The sequence below is a fragment of the Barbus barbus genome (assembly GCF_936440315.1).
Source record: "Barbus barbus genome assembly, chromosome: 12".
Classification (NCBI taxonomy): Eukaryota; Metazoa; Chordata; class Actinopteri; order Cypriniformes; family Cyprinidae; genus Barbus; species Barbus barbus.
In genome coordinates, this window is record NC_136740.1 from 12637899 (window position 1) to 12664816 (window position 26918).

The 26918-nt window shown below is 34.6% G+C and overlaps 1 protein-coding gene across 3 annotated transcripts in view; it reads left to right on the forward strand.

The window, feature by feature from the left end:
• Positions 1–1970: 1970 nt before the first annotated feature.
• Positions 1971–26918, forward strand: part of LOC306878459 (neurobeachin-like protein 2) — a 67939-nt gene continuing 42991 nt past the window's right edge. The window contains exons 1-10 of one of the 3 annotated variants that reach the window (XM_079430841.1): positions 1971–2406; positions 15890–15978; positions 16714–16875; positions 17069–17150; positions 17653–17765; positions 19519–19601; positions 21468–21553; positions 21699–22011; positions 24018–24124; positions 25680–25766. In XM_079430841.1, coding sequence (XP_079286967.1) covers positions 2356–2406; positions 15890–15978; positions 16714–16875; positions 17069–17150; positions 17653–17765; positions 19519–19601; positions 21468–21553; positions 21699–22011; positions 24018–24124; positions 25680–25766 — 1173 coding nt within the window. In that variant the 5' untranslated portion in view covers positions 1971–2355. Of the gene's footprint in view, positions 2407–14295; positions 14605–15889; positions 15979–16713; positions 16876–17068; positions 17151–17652; positions 17766–19518; positions 19602–21467; positions 21554–21698; positions 22012–24017; positions 24125–25679; positions 25767–26918 lie in introns of those variants that run through there. The other 2 variants (XM_079430842.1, XM_079430843.1) reach the window with 2 other exon arrangements.

A 26918-nucleotide genomic window follows, 5' to 3' on the forward strand; every position in this document is an offset into this window, starting at 1 on the left:
CCTAGACTATCATTTTATTTGATTACTAAAATGTATAATATAATATATATATTGTATTGCTTAAAGGCCGCATATTGTGGTATATAGTGTGGCAAAAAGGGTAAATAAGTGCTTTGATTTAGAAAGGATGTATTGTTTAGGTTGTGGTATCTTTTAATCTATGTCAAAAGGTTACCATCAAAAGCATATTGTTGTTCCAGTCAGGCACTAAACACAATAGACCCTTCAGAGTTATGTTAAATATGTTGGTGCCATTGCACATGCAGTTATAGACAAAAACAAATGTGCTAAATGAGACAACAACACAAGTTTATTTGCATAGAGTTTGCATGGGCTCTCCAGGGATCCAGTGACCATATGGATCTTGAATAATTTTGAATGTAAAATAGTGATGTTTTACTCTCAAAACTGTGAAAAAAACTCATCAAGTCACACTGTTATTGTGATTAAAACAAGAAGAAGGAATATTAATACTTTATAAAACATGGCAGACTAAAGGCATGTATTAGAGAAAAAACAGGAAAATATGTTTTATTTATATGCGTGTATGCTGATTCATCTCTAGATCCTGTTTGCTTCTAAATGGTGAAGTGAGAGTGTGTTTTGTGGAGAATAATAAATACTGCAGTGTGTTGTGTTGAATAATGATGACACATTGTGCCTGTGTGTGTTTTGATTTTACCTGTGCTTTTCAAGCTTTTTCAGGCTCTCCAGCCTCAGGTGTCCACCCCTGTAGTTAAAATAAATTATTAATGAACATGAGCAATGTGACAAATCCCAATTATGATCCAAAAATCACAGCTAAACCCTGAGATACAATGAATCAGAGCCAATGTCCTAATGTGCAAATTTAAATCAAGATGGAAACATCAAATATTCAGGCAGCATTAACTGTACATAAAGAACTTTCTTATGCATTGCACTGCCAGAACAAACAAACACTCATCACCAAAGAAGGACTGAGACCTCTGTAGTCCTGAAAGAAAATAGTGTCTGTCACTTTCATTTTTAATAAACTTGTTAGTGAGGCTTCATTTGATTATTGTTTTACTTTCATTTTTGGTGAACTATACCTTTAAATAGGATGTCAGAACTTCCAAGTCTTTGGAATGAACTTTCATAAATAAATAAATAAATGTATGAATGAATGAATGAATAAATAAATAAATATAAATTATAATAAATAAATTCAATTCAATTAAAACATAATAAAATTTTTATATATTATAAATAAATTTGATAAATAAATAACATTCTCTTCCATAACTATATGTGACCCTGGACCACAAAACCAGTCATAAGGGTCAATTTTTTATTTTGATACATTTTTATTTATTTATACATCAATAAATAGGCTTTCTGTTGATCTATGGTTTATTAGGATCGGACAATATTTGGCCGAGATACAACTATTTGAAAATCTGGAATCTGAGGGTGCAACAAAAAAAAATCAAAATATTGAGAAATTGGCCTTTAAAGTTGTCCAAATTAAGTTCATAGCAATGCATATTACTAATAAAAAAATAAGTTTTGATATATTTACAGTAGGAAATGTATGAAATATCTTCATAGAACATGATCTTTACTTAATATCCTAATGATTTTTGGCATAAAAGAAAAATATATAAGTTTGACCCATACAATGTATTGTTGGCTATTGCTACAAATATACGAACAAATATTGCTACATACATCTTGTCTTGTCTATATTGTTTGTGTGTGTGGAGAGAGAGAGAGAGAGAGAGAGAATTTTTGTGTGTACTGGAAGCTTCACAAATAAATAGCCCAAATGCATCTGATTTTGATTCTGATCTTGTAGTGTTTATTTTTTAATGCAAAGTCACCAGGAGAAGTTCCTGCTCTCATGCCATTCCATCCCTGCTAATTCTCCCAATCGGCTGTGACACTGTGATGCTCAATGTTTTCCTTCATCTTGTGCAGCTTTGAGGCTGAACTCCTCCCGGCTCTCCACTGTAGCGCTCGAGAGGAGGGCGAACAGGGTAATGAATGCGTGCACAGACAAGTGCGTTCAACTCCTCTAGAATTCCTCCAGCAGAGATGTGCGTTTATCCAACGCCTAACCTGCGAGATTTCTCAAATGTTGCTCTCTACATTCTCTAGTTTCTTTATTCGAAATGGCCATTTTGACCCACCCTCCATCTAAAAGACATGCAACTTTGGGAGAGCTCGGCAACCAGATAGTTGACAGCTGTACAGCTGCAGCATGCCGTTTCTAGCAAACAGTATTCCCGGGATCTTCGTCGAGTCAATCCATAGCCACTTCGTTTGTGGATGTATAGTCAGATGGTTTGATTGACGCCTAAGTGGAGGGAATACGCAGAAGGGCGAGGAAGAATGGCTTCGAAAGAGCGACTATACGAGCTGTGGATGTTATATTATACTAAGGTGAGTCACTCGACACCTGTTGGCTCCGGAGTTTATGCTGTCGCAAACTTGCCACTACTGCCATTTCATATCATGTCGCATACTGCATATAGTTAAAAGGCAAGCATTCTCGCCATAATTCCCTGTACCTTTTGTGTAGAAACAGTTTCAGGAAGTGCGTCCGTGGTTATTTTTTGGGAAGGTTGCGCGTGCACGTACACAGTGAAAACATTTGACTCTCGCTTAATATTTCATGTTGTTGTGAAGCGACTGACAATTGTGATGACAAGGACTAATGGTATTTTCGCTCAGCATAACGCTATGGTTGATAACAACATGTCAATTTAATGTTTCCAGTTATTCTGTGTAGTTAGTGTTTACCTGTGAGTCAGATAATGCCATGCCTCTTCCTGCTCACTTCTCTTTTTCTTTGCATATGCAGATAGTCTCTAATTCATAGACAACATGGTTTGCAAGTTCTTTTATTTGAAATTAATCAATAGCAATACAGGATACAATGTTTAATGTTTCATTTGAAATCTTTAATAACTTTAACTAAATGCTTGAATTGTTTATAGTTTATTTAAAATATGTATTTTATGTATTATTGCTGAAATGCTTTATATTTACTCATGAATTCGCGATGAATTGTTCTTTTGATTCGGATCTTTTTAGTGAATCAGTTGAACCGGCTCCTAACGATTTTGTATCTAAAGTTAAACGATAGTTCACGAATCGATCCGAGCAATTTACTGACTTGTTGAATAGAGAATTGTATGTTTATAGTTTGAGAGTTGACCGTTTTATCAGCAGTTGTATGAGCTGAATCGTGGTTGTAACAAAGTGAACTGTGGGGTCTATGAAATTACAATGCAAACCGTTTATAATAATTATAAACGGTTTGCATTGTAATTTCATAGACTTTAAAGCTTTTTCATAGGCTTTAAAGCTTCAAAAAAGGACAGAATGAATGAAAGAAAGAAAATATCCATATTGATTTTTCACAGGTGTTTTACCAGTATTTTTATTTGTGTTTTAGGGTTAAAATATCTATGGTTAAAAGTTAATGGATAATGTCCTGGCATAATAATAATCAATGTGTGTACCCATGGAGTTTTCTTTTTTTTTTCTGAGACATTTAGAACTATTGCCATGCCATTAAAGGATGTCAGGGGCCATGTGATTATGTCATGACTTAAAAAAAATCGCTGAATCATTTTTTTAGCCTGTTGAAAGAAACTATTCTGGAATAACCTGATTCACAGAAATGAGTCGGGCTTCACTAGGAGTAAGAAATGGACATGCCACATTAAGAACGGTTATGTTGAAAACACCCTCCGGCGGAGTAGTGCATACAAAGACTACACTGACTGCACTCTTGCACATTTTTGAGAGCAATTATATTATTAAAACAATATGTTGAAGTTGGGTGTCCATGTATTCCTTCTGAAACTGTCATGATGGCCACTTTACTGGTCAGCAGATGAAGTCAGCTGTATCGGCTCACTATAGCAAGTGTTCTGTATGAATGGCTACCATGGTAACCAAAACAGCAGGTGCAGGATACAAGAAGCACCAGGGGTCACCATAGAGAAATGCCTACATGCAGATTGTGTTTTAATTTGACACTCTTTAAAAAATATTGTATAGTTAGCAGATTGCATGGAAAAGAAGCTTTATAAATTATGCAATAGTGTTCCAGTCTGGTCTTGCTGGTCTTGGCCCAAAGTTCTGTAGATAGCTGGGAGTGTTTCTCTAGATCTCATTCATTTTATAATCTAAAAAGCAACCCTTTGTCATTCCATTCCCTTTTATTAATAACTTCACACATACAGTGAACAGGGATCCATACCAGACACGCAAAGTAGATGGACTGCTTCCTCTGACTTGTTACAGCATGCAAATGGGTCTGCCTTTTTCCGTAGTTACACTGATATAGATGTGATTTTTTTAGTGAAAAAGGATAAAAGGTGTATGTGATTTTTGCACACCCAAATTTGAGTTAGTTTCCCCTGCATGGTTGACAGCACAATGCTTTCCAATGTTTTGAATCTGGTTTGAAACACCCATTTTAAATGCCTCTGCTGAATACTGCCTGCTGCCATTGAAACAAGATAAGGTTGAAAATTTGCTTGTTTTTCTCTGGGCTCATGAGGGCTTGCTCTATTTTAAACCCATTATACCTATTATGCAAGTCATTTGATTGTAGAATGAGTCCTATGTCCTCCCAATGTAATGAGGTCTCATGTTGAAGCTTGTAAATTTGGACTGACACAATGTATGTCGTCCTTTATTAAGCTTTATTTTATGTTTTATTTGATATGTTTTTTTTACATGTTGTTTTGTCTGGTTTTTTTGACAACATAATTTTTAATAAAAAAATTACACACCTCTCTTTGGTGACGTATGTAGGATATTTCGTCATTTAGTGTGCTTTTTCTTCAAGGTGTCAAATATAATAAGATATGTTATTATCCAAATTGATCTTATTTTCTATCAAATGGTTAACATTTTCAACACTGGCAACAAAAACAGCAGATGGGCTGAATGACAATGCAAATTCACTTTCTGACACTAGGTGGCTCTTCTGGACAAGCAGAAATACAGTGGTTACTGTGACCCCTGTAAACAAAGCAGTACTGCGCTTATAAACACTATTTTACTAGGCATTATACTAGGGCTGCCACTAACTACTATTTTTATTTTTAATTTAGTGATTAATCGATTAATCTTAACGATTAATTTCCCACACACAAAAAATCGACAATTTTACTTAGGAATATTTTATTAAACCAAATTAAATCCAAATTTCTATGAAATCCTTTTTAAAAGCAAAATTAAAGTGCAACAGAGTGCAAGAAGCAAGTGTCCATCTCATAGTCCAAATCACTGAAATCAAAGTTCAGTATTATAGTGTGAGAATGACAACATAGCCATGTGTTCTAGTCTACTAATAATACAATTATAATAAAAAAAAAAAACACTTTTTAAAGAAGTATTTACCAGAAATATTATTTACTAGAATTTATTTAGGTGAAAATGTAAATGTGCAAGTATTTCTGAAAAAAAAGAATAATAATATAAAAAAAGAATAATAATAAAAAGAATACTTTTCTTAACTATAAAATCAATTAATTGGAGATGCTTCATTTTAATTTAATGGAACCGTTAAAATGGAATGCAGAAAATAATGGAAAACAGAATTTGGGATAGATAAAACTGTAAAACTCAATTAGACAGGCTTTTTGAAAAATTTAATTTAACCATTAAAAGAGAGTATAGAAAAATGAAAATGGAAAAAAATGAATTTGGAAATAAAACTGATTTCATAGGGCCCTATAATTATAATATATATATATATTTATTTATTTGGTAATAAAATAGATGTAAGTGAACAATAGCTTTTAAAATGACTTAAAATACATATATAAAAGCAATGACGCAATAATAATTAGTTCAAATAAAGTATCAAAAGCAAGAAATCGTATGGTTTTATTGGGCAAAACTTTTAAAATACATAATGTATTATAAACGATAGAGCTAATGTAGATTACGCATTACAACAAAGGCCTGCAGGAGGCGCCGACGCCTGATTATTATTTTTACACATTACTGTTTAATATGGACCAAGCACCATTTAATTCAAATGTCCACTTAATCTTTAATATTTGGCCATTTCTTTAGGACAGAAATGCTATAGACACTGTAATTAAATTAATATGTGGACATCTATCCGTGTAACTCAGAGTGAGGGGTTGAGCTTTTATTTTGAAATCGCGATGTATTCTCCTGTGTTAGTGTAGATTTATAAATGATTTACCTCACAAATCTGATGAAATGGCGCACGTTGCGTTCCCGGATGAAGGTCTACATTATACAGAGATAACATGAAAAACGTCAACAAAACTTTTCTGAAGAAAGTCAGTTCTTCTGAGCCCACAGTGAGAAAAAAAAAAACATGTGTGCGGTGTGAGGTGAAATTAAATTATTTTGTTTCCTGCTCCATAGATTCACTTTTCAAAACAATGCATTAATGAATACATTTTGACTTGTCGACTAGTATTTCCGATGTCAACTAGCACCTGGATTTCCGTTTAGTCAGCTAGTCGACTAGTCTTGTACATTTCTACTTTACAGAAGACAAAACAAAACTGATGTATTCACTATTCAGTAATATATATTTTTTTATCATCTTGGACTTATTAACACCTAGTGGTGTGGATGTAGCATTGCACAAAAATTGTGAGGAAATGTGCTCAGTTAGGGGTAAGCCTACCAAGACAGAGTGAATAGTATTTGGCTGGTCACGTGGTCTTAAGATGGCTGACCCATAAGGTGACCCTCTCCATGTAGAATAAAACTTTAAATGTATTAAGTTATGGCAGGAGTCTTCATCACATGTGAGTCTACATGACTTTAAACATATTTTTCATTCATTTCTTTAAGTGTAAAACTTCTCTACAGAAGAGCTCATTGTTAAGCAAGCGTTTAATATTTCAGTGCTATTAGACTGCATGGGGCTGAATAATTTGTCCCCATCAGAGGCAGCTGTACATAATCGCAGAAGAACAGCAAAGTTTAACGTCATGTCATTCTGGTGATTTTGCTGTATTTGTAATAATGTGCCAGCTATTTTTTCTTTTGGCTGTGAGAGCAACACTGCCTCTGTCAGACCACTTCCTCTTGAGTGTGCTGTTCAGAGGACAACATTGATGTGATAAAAACCACTTCCTGTCATGGTTGCTACCATTTGTATCCTCCCTGAACAACCTGTTTCTGATGGCACACATCATCACCCCGATTCAGCTGAAGACGAATTGAGGAAGAGGTTTTGGAAAATAACAAGTTTGTGTTTGTGTGTTGTGATTTTTGTGAGTTTGAGGGTTGACACTGTATTCTGTGGAGGATCTTCATGCAGGTTGAAATACAAATAAACTTGAGCTAGTTATCTAGATCTGTATTTGAAATAGCTTTCTGCAGTGAAAGAAACAGTCCACCAAATGATGGCATTTTGTACCTCAGTGTCATCATTTTTTCATGAAAAACAAAATGAGGCTCTGGAGCTTCTAGCTGATGAGGAAAGTTAATGGTGATCCATACTGCAAAACTCCTATAAAAAAGGACATCTCAATAAGTTGAGATGAGCATGAGTATGACAACATTAACAGAACATCATAGAATCTTTTGTCATCAACATGAAGTGACAGATCTGCCGGATGCTCTCATGGTTACGCAATCTTGCATATTACGTTATATTGCAACTATTTTTTGGTTGTTTGTTGCTCCTTGCACGTGCTCCTCCTAGGTGGAGACTAACTTGGCAGGTGTGTATGTTTTTACAGACGACAAACCTGCTTGTACATCTGAATAGATTTTGGTATGTCACAATAGGCTGAGAGTCCTGGCAGCGGTGAAAAGACATTACCCACCTCAGTTCTCTGAACTGCCATTGTGTACCTTTGTCATGTACCTGTAAGTCAAGTTTTTGAGATTTACGTCACGTTTAAGACATATGTTTGCATACAGGGGCCTTTGTTTGACCTTAATTTGGTGTGAATACCAGCGTTTCGCATGTGAAGTTCTTAAAAGCATTTTCAGCTGTTGTTTTTTTCTTCCCCTCACAATTCTGCAAGCAGGGTCAAATAGAGGTGGCAGATCTGGATAGTGTGCTGGATAGTTCAATACTTCAATAGATACTTTGAAGTACTCAACAGGGCTTTGCCTTTGCACTTGTTCATTGTCATTGTTCCAACATAAAAGTTGGAAAAACTAATTTAACATTCACATTTAAAGTTCTTTGGCATTGATGGCTCCACGAAAAACCTGTAACGTCCATGGAACCTTACCACTGCACAAAAGATTCTTTAGATTATTAAAATGTTCTTTACACTAGACAGAATGGTTCTTTTAAGAAGGTTATTTGGCAAAATCCACCTTTTGGAGAGAAAGTGCATGCTGTAGAGCAAGTGGGCATAGCTTGATGTCCAGCTCGCCTTCTCTGGACATAATGGGTCAAATTTGGAGGTCCAACCACACCCTAACCCTAAACAATAGCCCTGTTCCTAAACATACTAAACACTGGATAAAGCTCCACCCATTAGGTCTACAGGGGTGGAGCTATACTATATCAAGCTCCACCTATTTGACCCATTTGGCTCTGCGATGAGTACCACTTTTGCTGCTTTTGGAACCATTTTTAAGAGTATTGTGTTATCCAAGCAGTCTAATGAAATGTTTGCAGTCCATTTATCTTGAGACATCTGATTGATTATTCTAACAGTTCAATGGCTAAACTTTGTAGAGTTTAGTTGATTTATTGGATTGCCTGTGTTTTTCTTTATAAGAATCTCTGATTTTTGCCCTCTTTGATATATGCTACACCATGTTTTATCAGCACTGGATCAGCTCTACTTATGAAGATGTTTCATTCTTCAAAACTGGGCAGTAAGTGACCTTAGGCCTCAGCAAATAGATAAGTCAAAAATATACAAAAAAAAGTTGTCTACTTCCTGATTTTGTAATACATTTTATGACAATCACATATTTAGTTTGAGTCATTGACGCAGCTGCTGACTTCATCACCTGCTTGAAGAGGCAGAGGATGTGTGCACACAAACAGACTGTCTGGATAAACCAGAAGGCTGTGATCTTAGCTTTGACTTGCATTGATATGCTGCTGCTTACCAATGGCTTTGTTTTTATGTTGCAAGATGTTCTGTGTTACTCAACTGCACATTTTTCTGGAGATCACATAGAACTCATTCTGTATTTATAAATCTATGAATCTAGATTGTATCTACTTCTAGATCTAGCAAAATATCAAACAGGAGAGTTTACATTCATAGTTATGTTCCAATACCTAGTAAGTTGCCTAGACACCATTTTATTTGGGTTAATAGGCCGCTTTTGACCGAAATCTAAGGTAATCTCAAAATGCATTATGTAGGGCTGCACGATTTGGGAATGAAAATTGTGACTAAGATTTAAAACGTAATTAAAAAATGTTAGGTTTGCTGTGCTTGTTTTGTAGGGCTGCAATTTGGTCAGAATTTTGTGATGTATCTATATGGTTATATAATAATAAAAAATAATTTATATATACATCACAAACTTTTGGCCAAATTAAAATCAAATATTCTTAATACTACATAAAATAAGAAATATTACTATTTTAATTTATCATTGTAATGTAACAAAATCACATATTTAAGAAAAATAATACAATTAATAATAATAATTAATTATAATAATAGTAATAATAATAATAATAATTGATATGTACATCACAAACTTTTGGCCAAATTAAAATCAAATATTATTATTATTATTAATTGTATAATTTTTCTTAAATATGTGATTTTGTTACATTATGATATATTAAAATAGTAGTATTTCTTATTATGTTGTTTTTTTGTCTTTTTGTATGTAGTAGTAATAATATTTGATTGTATATTTTTTCTTAAATATGTGATTTTAATATATCATAATGTAACAAAATCACATATTTAAGAAAAAATATACAATTAATAATAATAATAATAATAAAAGCAGTTTAATTTTATATTACCTCTGTAAAATTACAATACTAATATTTATGGCTGTCTTAATTTCTTCATTTACAAACATTAAATTATTTAACTTCCATTTTGATAGAAAACAGCACATATAATATTTGAAAATCATACTAAGCCATATCATGATTTTGATTTTATTTAGTTTGATTGGGCAGCTCTAGCATATAGTATACTTTCCTAGCATTTGGAAGGTAATATGATTTTGGTTTTGGAAGTGGTGCTACAACTATTCTCTTACTTAACTGAAACCAGGATTCCTTTGTGGTTAATGAGATGTAACAAGTGTTGTTGTTGTTTTCTGCCATCGATGTGAATAGTATTGTATTTATGTATATTACATTTGTATTTAACTTAAAAGATTTTAATATGAGATTTTAAGATATTTAATATTTTTAATGCAGCATTTAGCTGAACATTGGTTTCTTATTATTGTTTGTCATCTTCAGTTTTTCACAAAAATGATTACATTTTTATTAAGTAAATGGCAGACCTGTGAAAAACCAGGTAGCAAGAGGTGCTTTAACGTTTTCAATGCTGCAGGGAAATCCACACAGATTGAAAAAGAAAAAAAATCCCCAGGTGGAGGGATAAGTCCAGGCCGCTGCTGTCAAGGAGCTCCAGTACTTTCCGAGACTTACCCGTGGGACTGTTTAGCTATATTTAGCCCTCTTTGACTCATTTAGCAGCTTCAATCATCTGGAAGAAGGCTAATCAGGAGCAGTAATTCAGCCATACTACTACTTTGTTCAATGGTATGTCATGAAGCTACTATTTATTCTATTATAATTTTGATCCCTCAGTCAGTCTGTGGCCTAATTTAGAGGAACTTATCATTTCCTTCTTTTACATTGATGCTTCAAGGACATTATTCTGTTTGCTTGTGTAGTGGGTGAGGCTAGTAGCCGTTGGTGGAGATGCGGGCTGTTTGTATGGCAACTGGGTGGGCCTTTTTTATTTGGCTAGGTGTGTATAAAGTTCATTTGTCTTAAATAATCGGGAAAATCTTAGAGCATTTTGAATGTGTGTTGCCTCCTGAAGAATATTTGAGGATTTTCCCATGTATCCTGAGGCCTGTGTTTACTGACATTGAGAATAATTAATAGAAACCCAGAGAAAAACTCTCTTTGTGTCCGCTGAGCAGCTGCGAGCTCTCAGAGCCGCCAGGAATCTCAAACAGAATGGCTCATCTGTGATTTGCCATCTTCACAGAACACCACTGGAGTCAAATAGCATTTAAGAACTGACCTGAATTTAGCTAACTCTACTTTATCATCACAAGACAATTATCATATTAACAGAAAAGGGAAATGAATAGCAATTAGTTTCCATGAGTAGGCTACAAATTGGTGTCTCATAAGAGAAATTAATTTGATAAGATATTGTCTAGCATGAAATTAATCTATCATAAAAAGTAGTTCATTTAAAACACATCAAATGTCTCCATCCCCCCTTAAAATGGGGATTTTGGCCCGTTCCACATCAGAGATTTGGACTTTCTTGACTATATCAAACAATGAAATCGCACAACATCATAATTTCAACATCAAATTACATAAATGTACGTTATATTGTGATATTATGGACAGAAAAACATAATCTCATTCTACTTTTTATTTTTTTACCCATTTTAACCATTTTATTCTATGACCAAAAGTATTTAAATATAAAAAAAATATATATTATAGGTCACATGTTATATTAGGTGGCCTTAACTACTTTGTACTTACATAAAAAAATAAGTACAAAGTACTTATTGTGGTCATATTGTATTGCAGAACATTTTTGACGCTATTGAGGTGGGATATTGGTAAGGTTAGGGACAGGTTTGGTGGAATGGGTAGGTTTAAGGTTGGGTTAAGGTGCAAGGGATTGGGTCAACAGTGTAATTATAAATATGTAATTACAGATGTAATTACATATAGGTATTTTTAAAAATACAAGTACAATGTAAAAACATGTATGTTCACAGTAAGTGCATTGTATCAAATGATTAATTTAAATGTAAGTACATAGTAGTTAAGGCCACCTAATATAAAGTGGGACCATATTATATATTTAAATATAGGCTAAGTCCAATAAATTAACTAGGCTATAACTTCAAAACTACATAAAAAAATGCAATGTTTTTATTTATTGTTAATTACGAAAAATAATAATTTTATATTATTTTCTAATATGTATATATTTTAATGTCCATATATTGACTGATTGATTCAAGTTTCAAGCCTTTTTTGTACCTTATTCATGGTAAGAATCAGAAAGTATTTACTGTTTCACATGTATGTTTGTCACATCTGGATGTGAATACAAAAAAATAACGACGGTTTCACAATATCTGTTTCAGTTCTTAAATCTGCCTAAAACTTTTTCATTTTCCATTATCAATTAAAGAAATTTAGCATGTTGGCTGTTGCTGTTATTTTTGACTGTTTGTTTGAGGAAGTGCAATTTATAATTCTGTTGAAATGAAGCAACCCTGACAGATGATCTAGTGGTGTAAGAGAGGTTACAAGACTGCCCACCCTCTGTGTAGTACGTACAAAGTACGATTATTTAGTTATCACATATTTCATATGTAAATAAATGTTTTTTTAGAAAAGCGTCCAGAATAGAATATGATTGCCGTAGCTGTCTCAATAAATGAAATCTGTGTCAAGTTCAAAATCTAATTTACTGGATTCAGCTGTGCCAGAGCTTAAAATGGAAAACTCATTAAGGGTGATGATATAAACAGTAGGCAACACTGGGCCCACAGAGACACACTGTTGGCATCTCCCCCTGTTAAGCTCAGCACTTAGTTAGGGTCAAGTGATCAATCGGCAAAGTGACTCAATACCAGCTCAACTTCAGTTCCGTGTCATTGCTTTATGAGTTTAAATTTAGGGTTCATTCCCCATGCGGTTGTAAAAAGTGTTTTTTCATGCATCTGGTCAAGTCAGGGCATGTCACTTCCATCTGACTTCTGATTCATAACCATGACTGAATCGGTGATCGTTGCTCAGTCTTCAGGTTTCCCTACAGCTATTATTTGAAAGCCACACCAAATCTTTTTTGGGATAAGAGCATGCTTTTACAGTGTTCTCAACCATGGTCTGTGTACCAAAATGAGAGGATTCTCTGTTGCACAACTGGGTTTTCAACTCTGTCAAGATCTTTAGTAAGAATTCAGTTCAATTACAGCATCATTTTTGTTAGTCAGCCTTAGGTAGCATGATGATTTACAAAGCACTTGTTGTTTTTTCAGTTTATCGAAAGTGATTGAGAACTGGGTTTGTCCAGCTTCAAAATGACATAATGGGCTTTAGGCTATAACAAATCATTGTAAGTGAAATGGCTCGTGTGAGAAACAGGTTGAAATTTGAAGGGATGGTTCACCCAAATATCAAAAACCAAACCAAACCAGTAAGACGGTAGTTCATCTTCGATACACAAATGATGTATTGAGTCCATTCATTGAAAGTCTATTCTATAAAAAATTTGAAGCTTCAGAAAGTTCATAAAGGATCCTAAAAGAGGTCCATATAAATCGAACGTTTCTAGAGACGTGCTTGTTTTATATGATGTACAGATTTAATTTAGGCTTCTATTCACATATTCAAACATTGATAAATCATACTTGCTTGAAATGTAAGATCAAATCTCATTGCTTCAAGCAAGTAGTTTGAGCAATCATTTAACAAAATTGGTGTGCTCTATGTATGTGCATTGATCAGTGTTTATATGTGAGTAAAAGCCTAAATTCAATATGTTCATCATACAAAGAGATCAAGTCTCTTGAGAAGACTTAGATTAAACCCATCTGTACATATGGGATTTGTTTTAAGGGATAAAAATGACATGAGTAAATGATGACAGAATTTAAATTTTTTCATGAGTCAGATTTCGTTCAATGATTCAGTCGATCCAGAACTGATCTGAATGATTTGCTCAAAAATCAGAATGATCCTGTTCTTAAATTTAACTAATGACTTAAATTCTGAAATGTTTGTGACACAAAGGCTCAGACTGTAATACACAAGTTGTATACATCAACATCACTATTATGAGACTTTTATTGTGCTTTTTGTCGTTTTTTAAGCTTGAAAGCACGTAGCTGCGTGGAGAAGTGCAGCCAGTACATTATTCTAAATTTCTCTTTTTGTGTTCCTCAAATGTAAGAAAGTCATGGTGACATGAAAGTGAATAAAGTATAAAACAACATGAAAGTGAATAAATAGACAGAATTTATATTCAAAATGTTGTGAAAGGTTGCATCAGGTGCACTGTAGCTTACCGGTTTTAGTTCTTAGCAAGGTAAACATACTCTACCAATAAAGCTGTGGTAGTGGCAAAGGAGGAAGAGTACATGGTGACGATGAGCCCAGCTCAGCGAAGACAGGAAATATGGCTCAGTTAAAGTGACTTGCCATTTCCTGGTTGCTTGTCAGAAGTACAGAAAGCAAGAGAGCAGAAAAGAGCAGAGAAGTAAACCAGCAGAGGCATCATGATGGATTCTGAATGATTCTGAGGCTTACAGGCAGACACAGTCTGGACCTTTTTAGAAGCAACTTGGTGGGGGCTCAGCAGAGAACGGGGTAACAAGAGCCCCTCCACCTCACATCACCTGCCATGAGACATGGACTGGCCCCTAAATGAACAACAATTGGTAAAGTTCGTTTCTTTCCACCTTGAGCAGGTCTAGTCTTATTTTACGGTTGTATTTTGCTGTATTTTGCTATCAGTGTGTGTACATATTAGAGAGTGTTTTATGAAGCTGTTGACAGCCCAACTTCCCCTACGAGTAGGCGGATCAAGCCGCATCATTTAAGCTAAGCATAGCTCCTCAGTCTTTGAAATGTTTTCCACCAGCCGCTTTCCAATGACAGTCGCATGCGAGGTTTTGTTCGTGTTGCTACACATGTGAGTCATTCTTGACAGAACTTTACAGTAAATGTTATTGTGATCTCTCCATCAAAGATGAATTATATCGGTAGTTCCTTGAAAAAATTATGGGAAAATAAAAGTCAGAGTTATGATTCTACTGCATTCTGCTTGCATTGCATTCAAGGTTTACATTTGATTATTTTAAGTTTTCTTTCTTCTATGACTATGCATTGCTACATGAACCCTCTACAAAGACTTTATCTTATTAAATTACCCAGAAAGGATAATGGATCAGTTTAACTAGGCCTTCTGTTTCAGTTATTAGGGATTCATGAGATCAAATATAGCAGGTTTGCAGTATGACTGATGGTTTATGCATCTTTGCTGGCATTAGATCCAGGTGTGTGCATCAAAGTTGTTCCTTCACACTCATCCATGACCAGATTTCTTTCCTCCAGCTCATTCTCAACTAGTGAAAAGATGACAGAATTTCATGCTTCACAGCTCAGAAAAAGGCACTTCTAACAACAATATGATTTGAAGAGCAATAATGGGAATTTCTTGTAGATTAGGTTGCAATGGTGGCGATTTTAACATCTGTTTATCAAAGAAACTAATACAGCTACTGATAATTGTTGACATATGGCAAACATCATAATGTATACTGTCAGGAAAAAAATTTGTACATTAGGTGTACAACAGGTTGTTACTGGGGCAGTACGACATGTACCTCATCTACACCTAAAAGGTGCATATTTGTACCTTCTTTTATATTTGCACAAACCGTTTAAAGCAAAACATTATGGATTGGGCAAGTGCTACTTGTTTTTGTCTCATAGACAAAACCATTGTCACTGCTTTTATTGCATTATGAATTCACAGTATCCACTCTTACATTGCACAAGTTTGCATACCCTGTAGTTTCCTGTTGTGTTAAGACAAGTGTGTGCATGCTCTGATTTTGGAGATAGCACCCAGTCATGCTCATGGTATAAAGGTTTTCTACGCATGTGCAAAAATACATAATTGCCTCTTACTTTTTCGTTTTATCTCTCTCTGTCTTTCAGAAAGATGTCGTTTACTTGCAGCAATGGTTGGAGGCATTCGTGGCATCTTTTGAGAAGGTCATTGATGTGCAGTCGACGGAACCTCGCCGGTGAGTCAGTTACATGCTGACCTATAAAAATGTCACAGTCACAGGGAGTTGATCTGTAGGTGGTCAGGTCCAGATGGAACTCGAACTATGATGGTATTTTAAGGCCTATATTTGTTTAATTGCTCATTTAACGGTTGGCGAGTTTGAAAAATCCTTATTTTGAATACTTTCATCTCATCCTGCAGATCTGATATAGTGAGTCTTGATATTTGCTAATGTGGTGCACACCAGATCTGTGATCTAAAGATTAGCACATATACTATGTTGTAGATGAAGGATCAATTCCAGCCCAATGTTGTGGTTCAGATAGGGTTGCCAATTTAAAATTTAGAAAAAGATCAGTTATATAGAAATAACTGGAGGCTTTCTGGCAAAGATTTTGAGTAACATCAAAACAGCAAAATGTGATGCAATGGCCAAAGACATGCACCAACTTAAAAAAAACTGAGCGGACAAAACATTAATTTGTGCTCTTGTGTGGCAAGGTGCAAGTCCAAGACGTATGTTCAATGACTGACATAGTGTTTTGACATTTTTAATGTCTATTTATCAGTGCTTAATCAAAACAAAATGAATCAAAATAAAACAAAAAGCAAAACAAAAAACCAAGCAAGAAATGGAAGCAAAACAAACAAAAAACAATAAAAAATTAAAGCAAAACCAATTTTAAAAGCAGGCAAAAATTAAGACAAAACAAACAAAAAGCAAACAAAACAACCTTCTTTTTGTCTGCAGGCTGGAGGAATGGAGCGCCGATGTCCCCCTCCTCCCCAAGGAGGTGTTGGTGTTCCTCAGCACCCAGCTGTGGCACAGTGCCCTCCACATGTCAGGGCAGGATCAGAGCAGCACTGCTCCACACCCACTGCTCCTCATCAAGTTCTTCATCATCATCTGCAGGTCAGTGCCCACTGAGCACAGAGTGAATACCATCATTCTCTTTGCGATAATGCCCCAGTGACTCAAACCCCTGTTGATAAGCTTCTATCTTCAAACAGCAGGGATGATGCCAGCAGTTTATGCTAAATTTCATGATGTGGATCTTCCCTGAGTGTACAATAATACCATTTCTGATGTGAATCTCTGCTTGCAGGAATATGGAGAATATAGACTCTGAAAAGACCCCGGGGTTTGTGTTTGAGACTATCAAGCTCCTAAACTTCTGTTTGACTCAGGTAAGAAGTCAAAAAGTCTATGAAAGCATTTCATAGCGGCTTGCACCCCTGCTGATACATTGAGTCATGGTGCTCATGTGGGAAATGCACGTTTGAGTCTAGGTTGCATCATTTCATAATCCAGTTCCCCTTCATCTTCTTGTTTTTTCTTGTCACCTCTCAGTTATTCTATCAATATCAGGAAGCCATAAAAAAGACTAAGTAAAACTGTTATATTCATGATCATTTTTCTAGTTTTAAAGCTAGTTAAAATTTGTTGAATGTTTGTTTATTCCAAAATATGCCGATGAAACTTTAATTTCTTAATTTTTATATTACTATGCATGTGCTTTTGGTGTTATTGTAGGTTTCTGAACTAACAGAACAAGTTGAATCAGAAATCTATGGGTGGAAGACCTCGGCTTTATTCAAAGGAATGTTTGTGTGTTAACAAGCCAAAAACAGATAGGTTTATGTATTGTGTAAGACTCAGTCGAGTGCGTTTTATGTATGTGTCTTGCAGCTGAAGAAGCAGCCGGATGATCAGAGCACTTTACAGTCGGTGGTACAACATGGCCTACTGCTGTGCGAAAATCTCTTTGACCCTTATCAGACGTGGAGGAGACGGCAGGCAGGGTGAGTGTGTGTCTGTGAGTTGGACAGGGTGTTAAACCACAACAAGAATGCGTAGGAGCCATTAAGAGCGGCTAGCTCTGTTTTAGCTCCACTCAACAGTTAATAGCTCTCAAGCCTTCTCAAGCTCAGCTGTCTGAACTACACACAGCGCAAACTTCCCACAGCATGTGTGTATCTCCTCAAGGAGCACTGTTCTGCCCATCCACTAATGTGCAGGTTATGAACTGAGGTTTATTATGAAACAGTCCACCTTTCTTGGCCCATGTAAACAGCATACAAATAGACTAATTCACTATTTATAATGTATTTGGCAGATGAATTGAGTGGTCCCTTTTACTATATTAAAGTATTACAGTGTTACAATGTTTTTATGAAAACATTCTTTGTAGTAGCTTAGGATATCATGTCAGCATAATGGTGTCTAGTAGATTAATCATTTTGTACAATGATATAGCTTGAGATATATTTGGTATAGCCTATATCTCATGATATTAAAACGTTGTGATATTTTACTTTTTGTTGTTGTTATATTTAATTATTTATTATTTTTGGAGATTTATGCTTAAAACAAGAAACAATTTGCCAGTGGGTAAGAACAATAAACATAATTCATCCTAACACCGTGGTGTATGAGTCAATTAATCAACTTGTACCATGATACATCAAAATGGCATGGTATTTCAACATCATAACATAATTGTACTGCCATTATTATTATTATTATTTAATTATTTATGATTTCTTTTTTTTATTTATGCTTAAAGCAAGAAACAAGTTGCCATTTGGGTGAGAAATATAAACATAATTCATGTAAACAGTGTATGTGTAGATTAATCGACTTGTACCATTTTATATATATATAAATATATATATATATAAATACATATATGCATATATATAGAGCTGGGTAGTAACTGATTACAAGTATTGAACTGATTAAAAATGAAGTACTAGTAATTAGATTAAATTACATTTTAAAATACTCGTAAGCAGACTACAGTTACTTTTTTATTGTTTACATGATTACATATTATTCGCCTAAGAGCAGTAATTTATTCATAATTTATTGATTCTCCCTAATTCCCATTTTTCATCTTTTTAATGTTGCTTTCTATAATAACCTGCACATGACATGGAGGTAAACAAATAAAAATATTTCATTTTTAGTAAGTATTCTAATTGATTGATGTTATTTTAAAATTATTCATTTTTATGATTTAATTAATTATTAGCTTTTCATTAAACTCACAAACCTCCTGCAGTTCCTTTATGAACCCCAGTTTGGGAAACCTTGACATAATGTAGTGTTTAATGCTCTTCGTGTTGTTAATAACACTGAATAGAATATATATTCTTTTTATATCAATATGGTACAAGATTAATTATAGTACAATTTAAATGTGATAAAGAGTTAGGTTAAAACTAAGCTAAAAGTAATCAAAAAGTAGTTTGATTATATTACCTAAAATGTGTAATGGATTACGTTAATAATTAAAATGCATGTAATTTGGATTCAGTAACGGATTACAATTTGCAAGTAATCTACGCAGCTACACTGCTGTTGTTCATTATTATTAAACAATATGTTTAACTCTTTGTTAGATTTATGCTTAAAACATGAAAATTTAAGCTATATTCTTGACTATAGATTAAGAAGATGATTTACTGCAGTGTCCTGTAGCTTATTGCTTTAGTAGTAAATAGGAACTAAGTAGATATTTCCAAAAAGAGCTTTGATTTGTGTGTTTTTCAGGGAGGAGGTCAGTATGCTGGAGAGAAGCAAGTATAAATTCTCCCCTCTTGTTCTACCAGAGGAGCTTCCTTTGCTCTTCCACGGTATGTCACCCACTCCTGCCTTCTAACACAATCTTAAACCTCCATTTACTCCCATCTTCACATCCTGGGACATGTCGCACATCCCGACTCCTAGGAGACAAAATGTTGTTTGTAAAGAAATGGCGATCTGATCCCTATAGAATTAATCCATAGTGATTATGGGCTCTGTTGTGTCATGTTATTTGCCTTTAAATGTGCTTCATGTAAATCATCTTTAATCAGTGGAGTTGTCCTTTTTGAAGTTATGACTTGTTTCTTCTGTTACAGTAAATATTTTATTATATCTTTTCATGTGACAACACTGAAGAAATGACACTTTGCTACAATGTCAAGTAGTGAGTGTACAGCTTGTATAATAGTGTACATTTGCTGTCCCCTCAAAATAACTCAACACACAGCCACTAATGTCTAAACCGCTGGCCACAAAATAAAAAGTGAAAATATCCAAATTGGGCCCAAAGTGTCAAAATTTTGTGAGGCCACCATTATTTTCCAGCACTGCCTTAACCCTCTTGGGCATGGAGTACACTCACTACTTTACATTGTAGCAAAGTGTCCTTTCTTCAGTGTTGTCACATGAAAAGATATAATAAAATATTTACTAAAATGGGAGGGGTGTACTCACTTCTGTGAGATGCTGTAGTTTGTGTCAAGCTCTGTCTGGACATTCTGTAGAAGCAACCTTCCATATATATGGATATATTGGGAGAGATCTGCATTTATTGAGGTAATGTGATGTATAGGACAGTTGAGGCAGGAAAGAGTGAGGAATGGGATTTGAACATGATGCAGTCTAGATTTGACATGGACTCTTTATAAGCACACAACTTAAATATGAGAAGCAGGACTATTGCAGCCTGCAGGCAATGACTAAAACAAATAACATAATCCTGATAGTGATGCAAGCTTTGTTCAAGTGATTATAAGCTCTGTGGAGAAACTTCCACATCTATATGTAGTTAGTAGGCAAGCTGCAGTGGGTCCAGGTTGCCTGTGGTCGTGAGGTGAGGTAAACTAGATCCTTGTGCTGAAAAGTTGTTTTTCACCAAAAGGTTTCTCCACAGCGTGTTTATGATGTAATGGTAAACTTGTTTGTATGAGATTTTCTCATCTACTCAGCATGTCCTAAATTCAAAGGTTGGGTGGCCATATGAGCACACACTTTTGGAACAGAATTTTGTGTTTATGTGAGTGGCACGGCAAATCCCCCTAAAATGAAATCTCAGTTCCACACTGTGGAGGAACTTAAAACTCAAAACCTCGCCAGGTTCACATTTTGGTGTTTTGTTTTGTTTTGTTTTGTTTTGCTTTGCTTTGCTTTGCTTTGCTTTGCTTTGCTTTGCTTTGCTTTGTTTTGCTTTTGATCTTTTTGTTTAGTTTCATTAGTTTTTTGTTTAGTTTAGTTTTGCTTTGATTTGTTTTTTTGTTTCAGTGTTTATTATTTCTTTCTTATAGTTTCAGTAAACCGAACAACAAAAGCCTTTAAGCCCTGAATTGGTTAATTCTGACTAGTCTTTGTGTTTTAAGTTTGATGATCTGTGTTCATTTGAAGCAGAGTGTTTTTGTGTGATGGGTGGTTTCCATTTCATGACTGTTTGCGATAGTTCACCCAAAGATGAGAATTCTGTCAAACAACATTGGACCACATCGACTTTATTTGTATGAACAAATTCAGAAAATTGTCTTCAGTGTTCTAGAACATAAATAAATGCACATGTTTGGAAGTCAGTAAATGATGATAGAGTTTCATTTTAATGAGCTTTCTCTCCATCAAAAATAAGTTTTTGTGCCTTAAAATATTGACAATGGCACAAACAATGCTCAGCTTTAATATTCTTGTGACTAAATGACTGGTTACACCCACAGACTACCTACAAGAGAGCGAACTAATCCCAGAGCCGCTCGTGGTGAAACTGGTGCATCTACAGGGATCTGTAATCAGTGGATGCAAGGTAAATGAGACTCTCTGCCCCTGTTTACATTAACATGCATTAACGCATGAGGGATTTCAGAGGGATTTCAGAGGGATCTCTCATTTTGCAACCACATACCTTACTATATCAGTGTGTAATGTGCTGTTGTTTGTGTGTGTTTCAGAGGAACGGCCTTCTCTCCATCACCCCCCAGGCTGTGAAGGACCTCATGTCTGTACTGCGTTCCTGGTGCCTCACTCCTGCCTCATCCCCGCAAGAGCCCAAGGATCCTTGGCTGCTCAAAATGACCCTGCGGTGCCTGACTGCAATGATCCACCTTCTGCACTCCAGCAGCCCATCCGAGGGGCAGGTGGAGATCCGGACAGTACTGGATAGTTACTTCCAGCTGCTCAACTGGAACCGGCCACCAGACAGCCAGCAGGGAGATATGCAGACCTGGGAGGATAACCTCATTACCCTTCTCGAGCATATGCTGAGTAAGAGAATATTTGCCATCACTTTTTTAACCCCATTTTATAAAATGATTTTCTTCTGTGGAACACAATTGAAGATATTGAGAAAATATTGAGTATATGATGCCAGAATTAAAATTTTCAGGTGAATTATCCCTTGAATGCTCCAATATTCCCTAATTGAATTATTCTGCCTTGTAAGAGGCTTAATTATCATGCTACTAGCTTAGAAACATGTTAATGTCAGGCTTTGAGTTTAGTCTCCTATGCAGAATGCTATTTGTGTTCAGTAGCTACTTTTGTAGAGTGTTTCAAATCACTCACTTTTGAGATTCTATGGCTGTTCGGATGGTTTCGTTTGATCTTTTTTTTCAGTATTTAGTATTTTGTTGTTTATTAATTCTGCCTTGCAGTTTCTTTAAGTATAAAAAAAAAACTCTCTTCATCCAGTATTCTATTGTGGTTTACATTTCATAATATTTCCTTTTAAAGGGATAGTTCACCAAAAAATGAACATTCTATAATTATTTACTCTCATGTTCTCCCAAACTGGTATTACTTGTTTCTATGGAACACATAAGAGAGTATTGAGGTTCCATGACTGTTAGGATGCTGCTTCAGAAAGCAGCTGCCAATGTAGGCAGCAAGCAGCAGTTTTGGAACGAAGCTTATGTGTCAGTGTAACCGGTTCTACTCCACCCGCTCCGAGCAGGATTCAAACCGCGGTCTCTGGCGCGGAAGGCGGGTGCTCTAGCGTCAGTCACCAGAGCACCTCTTTTTTGAGATCAGGGTAGTGAGGTTTACATGCACCAGCACTTACTTGCCTACGTCTGTTACATCAGTACATTACAATATATCCTAATCTCTAAACATTAAAGATCACCCTGTTGGCACTCACTGAACCTCACTGAACAGCAACCAGTAATTGTTGTATTGTGTATACAGTAGTAAGACCCCTTCCCTTGCAATCCTCTTGACACCATACGTCAAGCCACATCCCAAAACACCCTATTAATCTGCTTCATAAACTTCAGACGCTCAAAGAAAGGCCACTGTACTCTTTCATTCAAAAGGATGCATGCATGGATGGATGGTTTTATCCTGGAGTTTACAGCATTACAAAACTGTAAATATTTGCATACAGCATTTTATTTAGCAAATCATTATATATAATGCAGTGTTGTGTTTGCACTTGCTTGTTTGTTTTGTTCAGGGGTTGCGTTGGATTTGCACTGTCTGTTTGTGTTTATTAGGTTCCCAAGGTCTGTTTGTGTGTTTAGTAGCTTTCATGATGCCTCTACAACTCTGTTACCCCCTCTAGGTTTCTGTGTTTGTTAGGGTAGTCAATATTGAATTAAAATTTTAGGTTGAAATTTATATGAATATATAGGGGAAATGTATGGTCACCATTTCCTTTTCTCTATTTTAAACACGTTTTGCCTTCACTAGTTCATTTATAATTTATATTAAATGGTCCTGCAGTTTGACAATCATTTTTGAAACACATTGAAAAATATTTCAGGCCTCTCAGTTAATTTAAGTTCATAAGCTGCATGCATTATAATTATAAAACAAGCAGGAATATGCATCTATCAACTTCCAAGAAGTATTTCATGTAATGGGCATGCAATATGACATTATATCATGATGTAAATGTTGGTATTTTGCAATAAATAAATCAAACAAAACCTTAAGATTGAATATCATTGTAGTGCTTCTAATTCTAGATATTCAACCCAGATCACTGGGTGTGATGTGTTTGATTTTGTTTTTAAACATTTAAAATGTGTTTGTAGTGAACTTCAACCCCTTTTGCAGAAGCTCAGAGTAATTGTAGCCAGCTCTCTGGAACCAATTTGAATAGAGAAGTTGCAAAAGGTCACAAAACAGCTATTTGATTGCATTTCATTTCTTCTCCGTGAGTAATGCTGCTGCTCCAGCGCTGTTTATTTAAGTGCTTTAAAACTGGCACAGTTCTATCTCTCCAGAAGGTCAAAAAGACTGAATGTGCTTGTGTTTTTGCCTTGCAGATGCTATCCCAGAGATCCTGCAGTGTTCAGACCGGCCGGTGTTGCAGGCTATCTTTCTTAATAACAACTGTTTCGAGCACATCCTCCGCCTCATCCAGAACAGCAAGGTCAGAACGCAGCAGCGCGTCACATTTACAACCCTGAGGATTGAAAAATGAGTCTCATGGCAGACAATGGAAATGTCTGCTGATGTTTGTTCTGACCGAGTACTGAACGAGAGTTGACTTATCTCAACCACAGATTTCCCAGGGTTCAATCCAGAGGTTGCTTTAAACTAAAATGTTTTTGTCATTTATCAAATTTAAAAGTAGTGATTGCTATTTTTTAAAAACAATTAATTTTCATAAGATATCTGATCTGATTTTCACTGCTCAGGGAACATTCTTACTGAAGGATGTCAGTAAGGATTTGAAGCATTTCTTTTAAATGCATTTCATCAGCTGAATAAGAATAAGAATATACAAGAATATATAAGAATATACTATTATAGTTTTTAATTGATTTAGTTAGTTTTTAATTAGTTTTTATAGAAATATTTCAATTTTATGTGCTTATTTTGTGTGCTTTTTATGTGCTTTCCACTTTTTTTTTTTTATTGTTTTATATTTTTGTTTTTGTTTTAGTTTTTAAATATATCTAAATTTAGTTTTATCTCAGTAAGTCATTTTCGTACTTCATCTAAACATATTTCAGTTACCAAGGCAATATTTAGCTAATATTTGTATTTTACTTTAGACAGTTTCATAAATTTAGTGAATAGAACAAAAAGAAAAAGCTTCTAAATGAGTATAAAAATAAATAAGCCTCGATAAGTTTATTTTTAAAGTAATTTGTCAATGAAAAACATTTGTCTGCCAAATAGAAAAAGTAGAAAAAATAGGAAATTATATCATAGACAAGATCACTGCAGACAGAAATATCAGATAGTTTGACCTTTGACAGGAAAAGGATCATCAGGTCGTGCGGCTCACTATATTGCAATGATATCTATTTACTGAATTCAAATTGTATTAAAAGTAATAAAACTGTAAAAAAATTCAAAAAAATTCAAAATAATAATTTTTTGTATAATGATGTGTACACATGTTACTACTTGACTTCTTAAATTGAAACTTTTTTTTAAAGATGATATAAAAATGTTTCGAAATCACATGAAACCAACATGAAAAAAATTCTAAGAACTTGTGAAAATCCTATTTTAAACTAGTTTAATTTGTTTTTTTTTAAATGATTGAACACATTTATTTGTCATTGACCCATTAAGGCCAATATATTACTGATCTCATATTTTACTGACAGATAAAAATAGACCATGACAGACGATTTACAACCCAGTGCATCAAAGTGACAAACAGTAATTATTTGTAGCACAGCCTGTGTTTCTGTCTTGTGATGAAATATAGGTTCTGCGTCATATGTTTGTATGTGATCAGTGATCACAGACGGTTTGGCTAAGCTGGGTGGTTTTTGAATGTGTTGTAACTAGGAATTACGTTGTGTAATGAGGATTTCGTAGAGCTTCTCTTTTTTGTCTATTACCTTTTCATTTCTGTTTGCTTGATCTGTCAATAAGTTCAATTTCTGCTTGCTTGTTTTATCTCTGACTCACTTGTGTTCATGTGTTTGTGATGCTGTGTGTGTGAATGTGTGTCTGTCCTGCAGCTTTATCAGAGTAACAGGTTTAAGGTGGAGTATGAGGGCCAATGTGACCTCACTACACGTTTGCTCACAGAGGCTGAAGTGGAGCAGGTACTTTCCCTTCACCGCTGATCAGTGTGGCGTTCGTCAGCAGGAAACCCACCCTTCACTTGACTGACACAAACACAGACACGCAGACGAATACACAGACACACAACTGCTGACAGAGCAACATTAGATTCCGCATAAACAGCATGCAATGTTGTCTAGGTGAATATACAGTAGCAAAACATCTGCATCTGCAAATGTTGCCTGTGCCAGTTAGTGACAGAGTTGACTTAAATGCAACAAAAAATATGAAACCTTAAAACGTTATGATGCTATTATTGTACCATAGTAGTTGGATATGACATCATGGTACTATTGTGTTCTAATATAGTTGACAGATAACATCAATATTTTAGGGGAAAACGGGCATCAGATTGCTTTTTTTACCAAATAAATTATTTATTTATTTATTTTTGCTTAACAATGTGTTTGTGCATGCATATATGAATGTCAAAGATAATGTGTTTATTTTTAAGTCATGTATGCATGCATAATTAAATTTTAAATCTAAAAAAAATTAAATATTAAATGTTTTAGTTTTTCAAGATATTATTATTAGTATAATTAGTATTATTAAACTTACACATATTGCATTACATGCATTACCTACAAATCTTACATGATTTCATAAAAGCAGAATTCATAAAATTTTTATATAATTTGCAAAAATGCTTTTTAAAATAGTTTTAGCTGGAGTATAAAAATGTTCCCAAAATTATTCAATATCAACACCATTGATTCTCAGTGTTGTTGTAGTATTATTTATATACTATTACAGATTTTGATTAATATTTTGAATTAGAAGTTTTATTTATATGTACAGTTTTCATTTTAATTTTGAGTTTTATGTGCTTTTGTCTTTTTATTGTTGTTTTTTTTGTTTTTTCTAAAAATAGTTTTAATTTATTTTTATTTCAATTTTAGTTTGTTTGATTTGAGTTAATAATTTTAGTACTTCACTTAAACTTTGTCCAGTTAGTTCTAATTTTCAATAGTTTGTATTTAATCTAATAATTATATATATTTTGTTACTTTAGCTTTTTCAGTTAACAAATGTTTTTAATAGATTTAGTTAATGATAACAACACTGTTGTAAATAAATATGGACATAGTACTATGAAATGAACATTTGACACCATGGTACCACATCAGTAC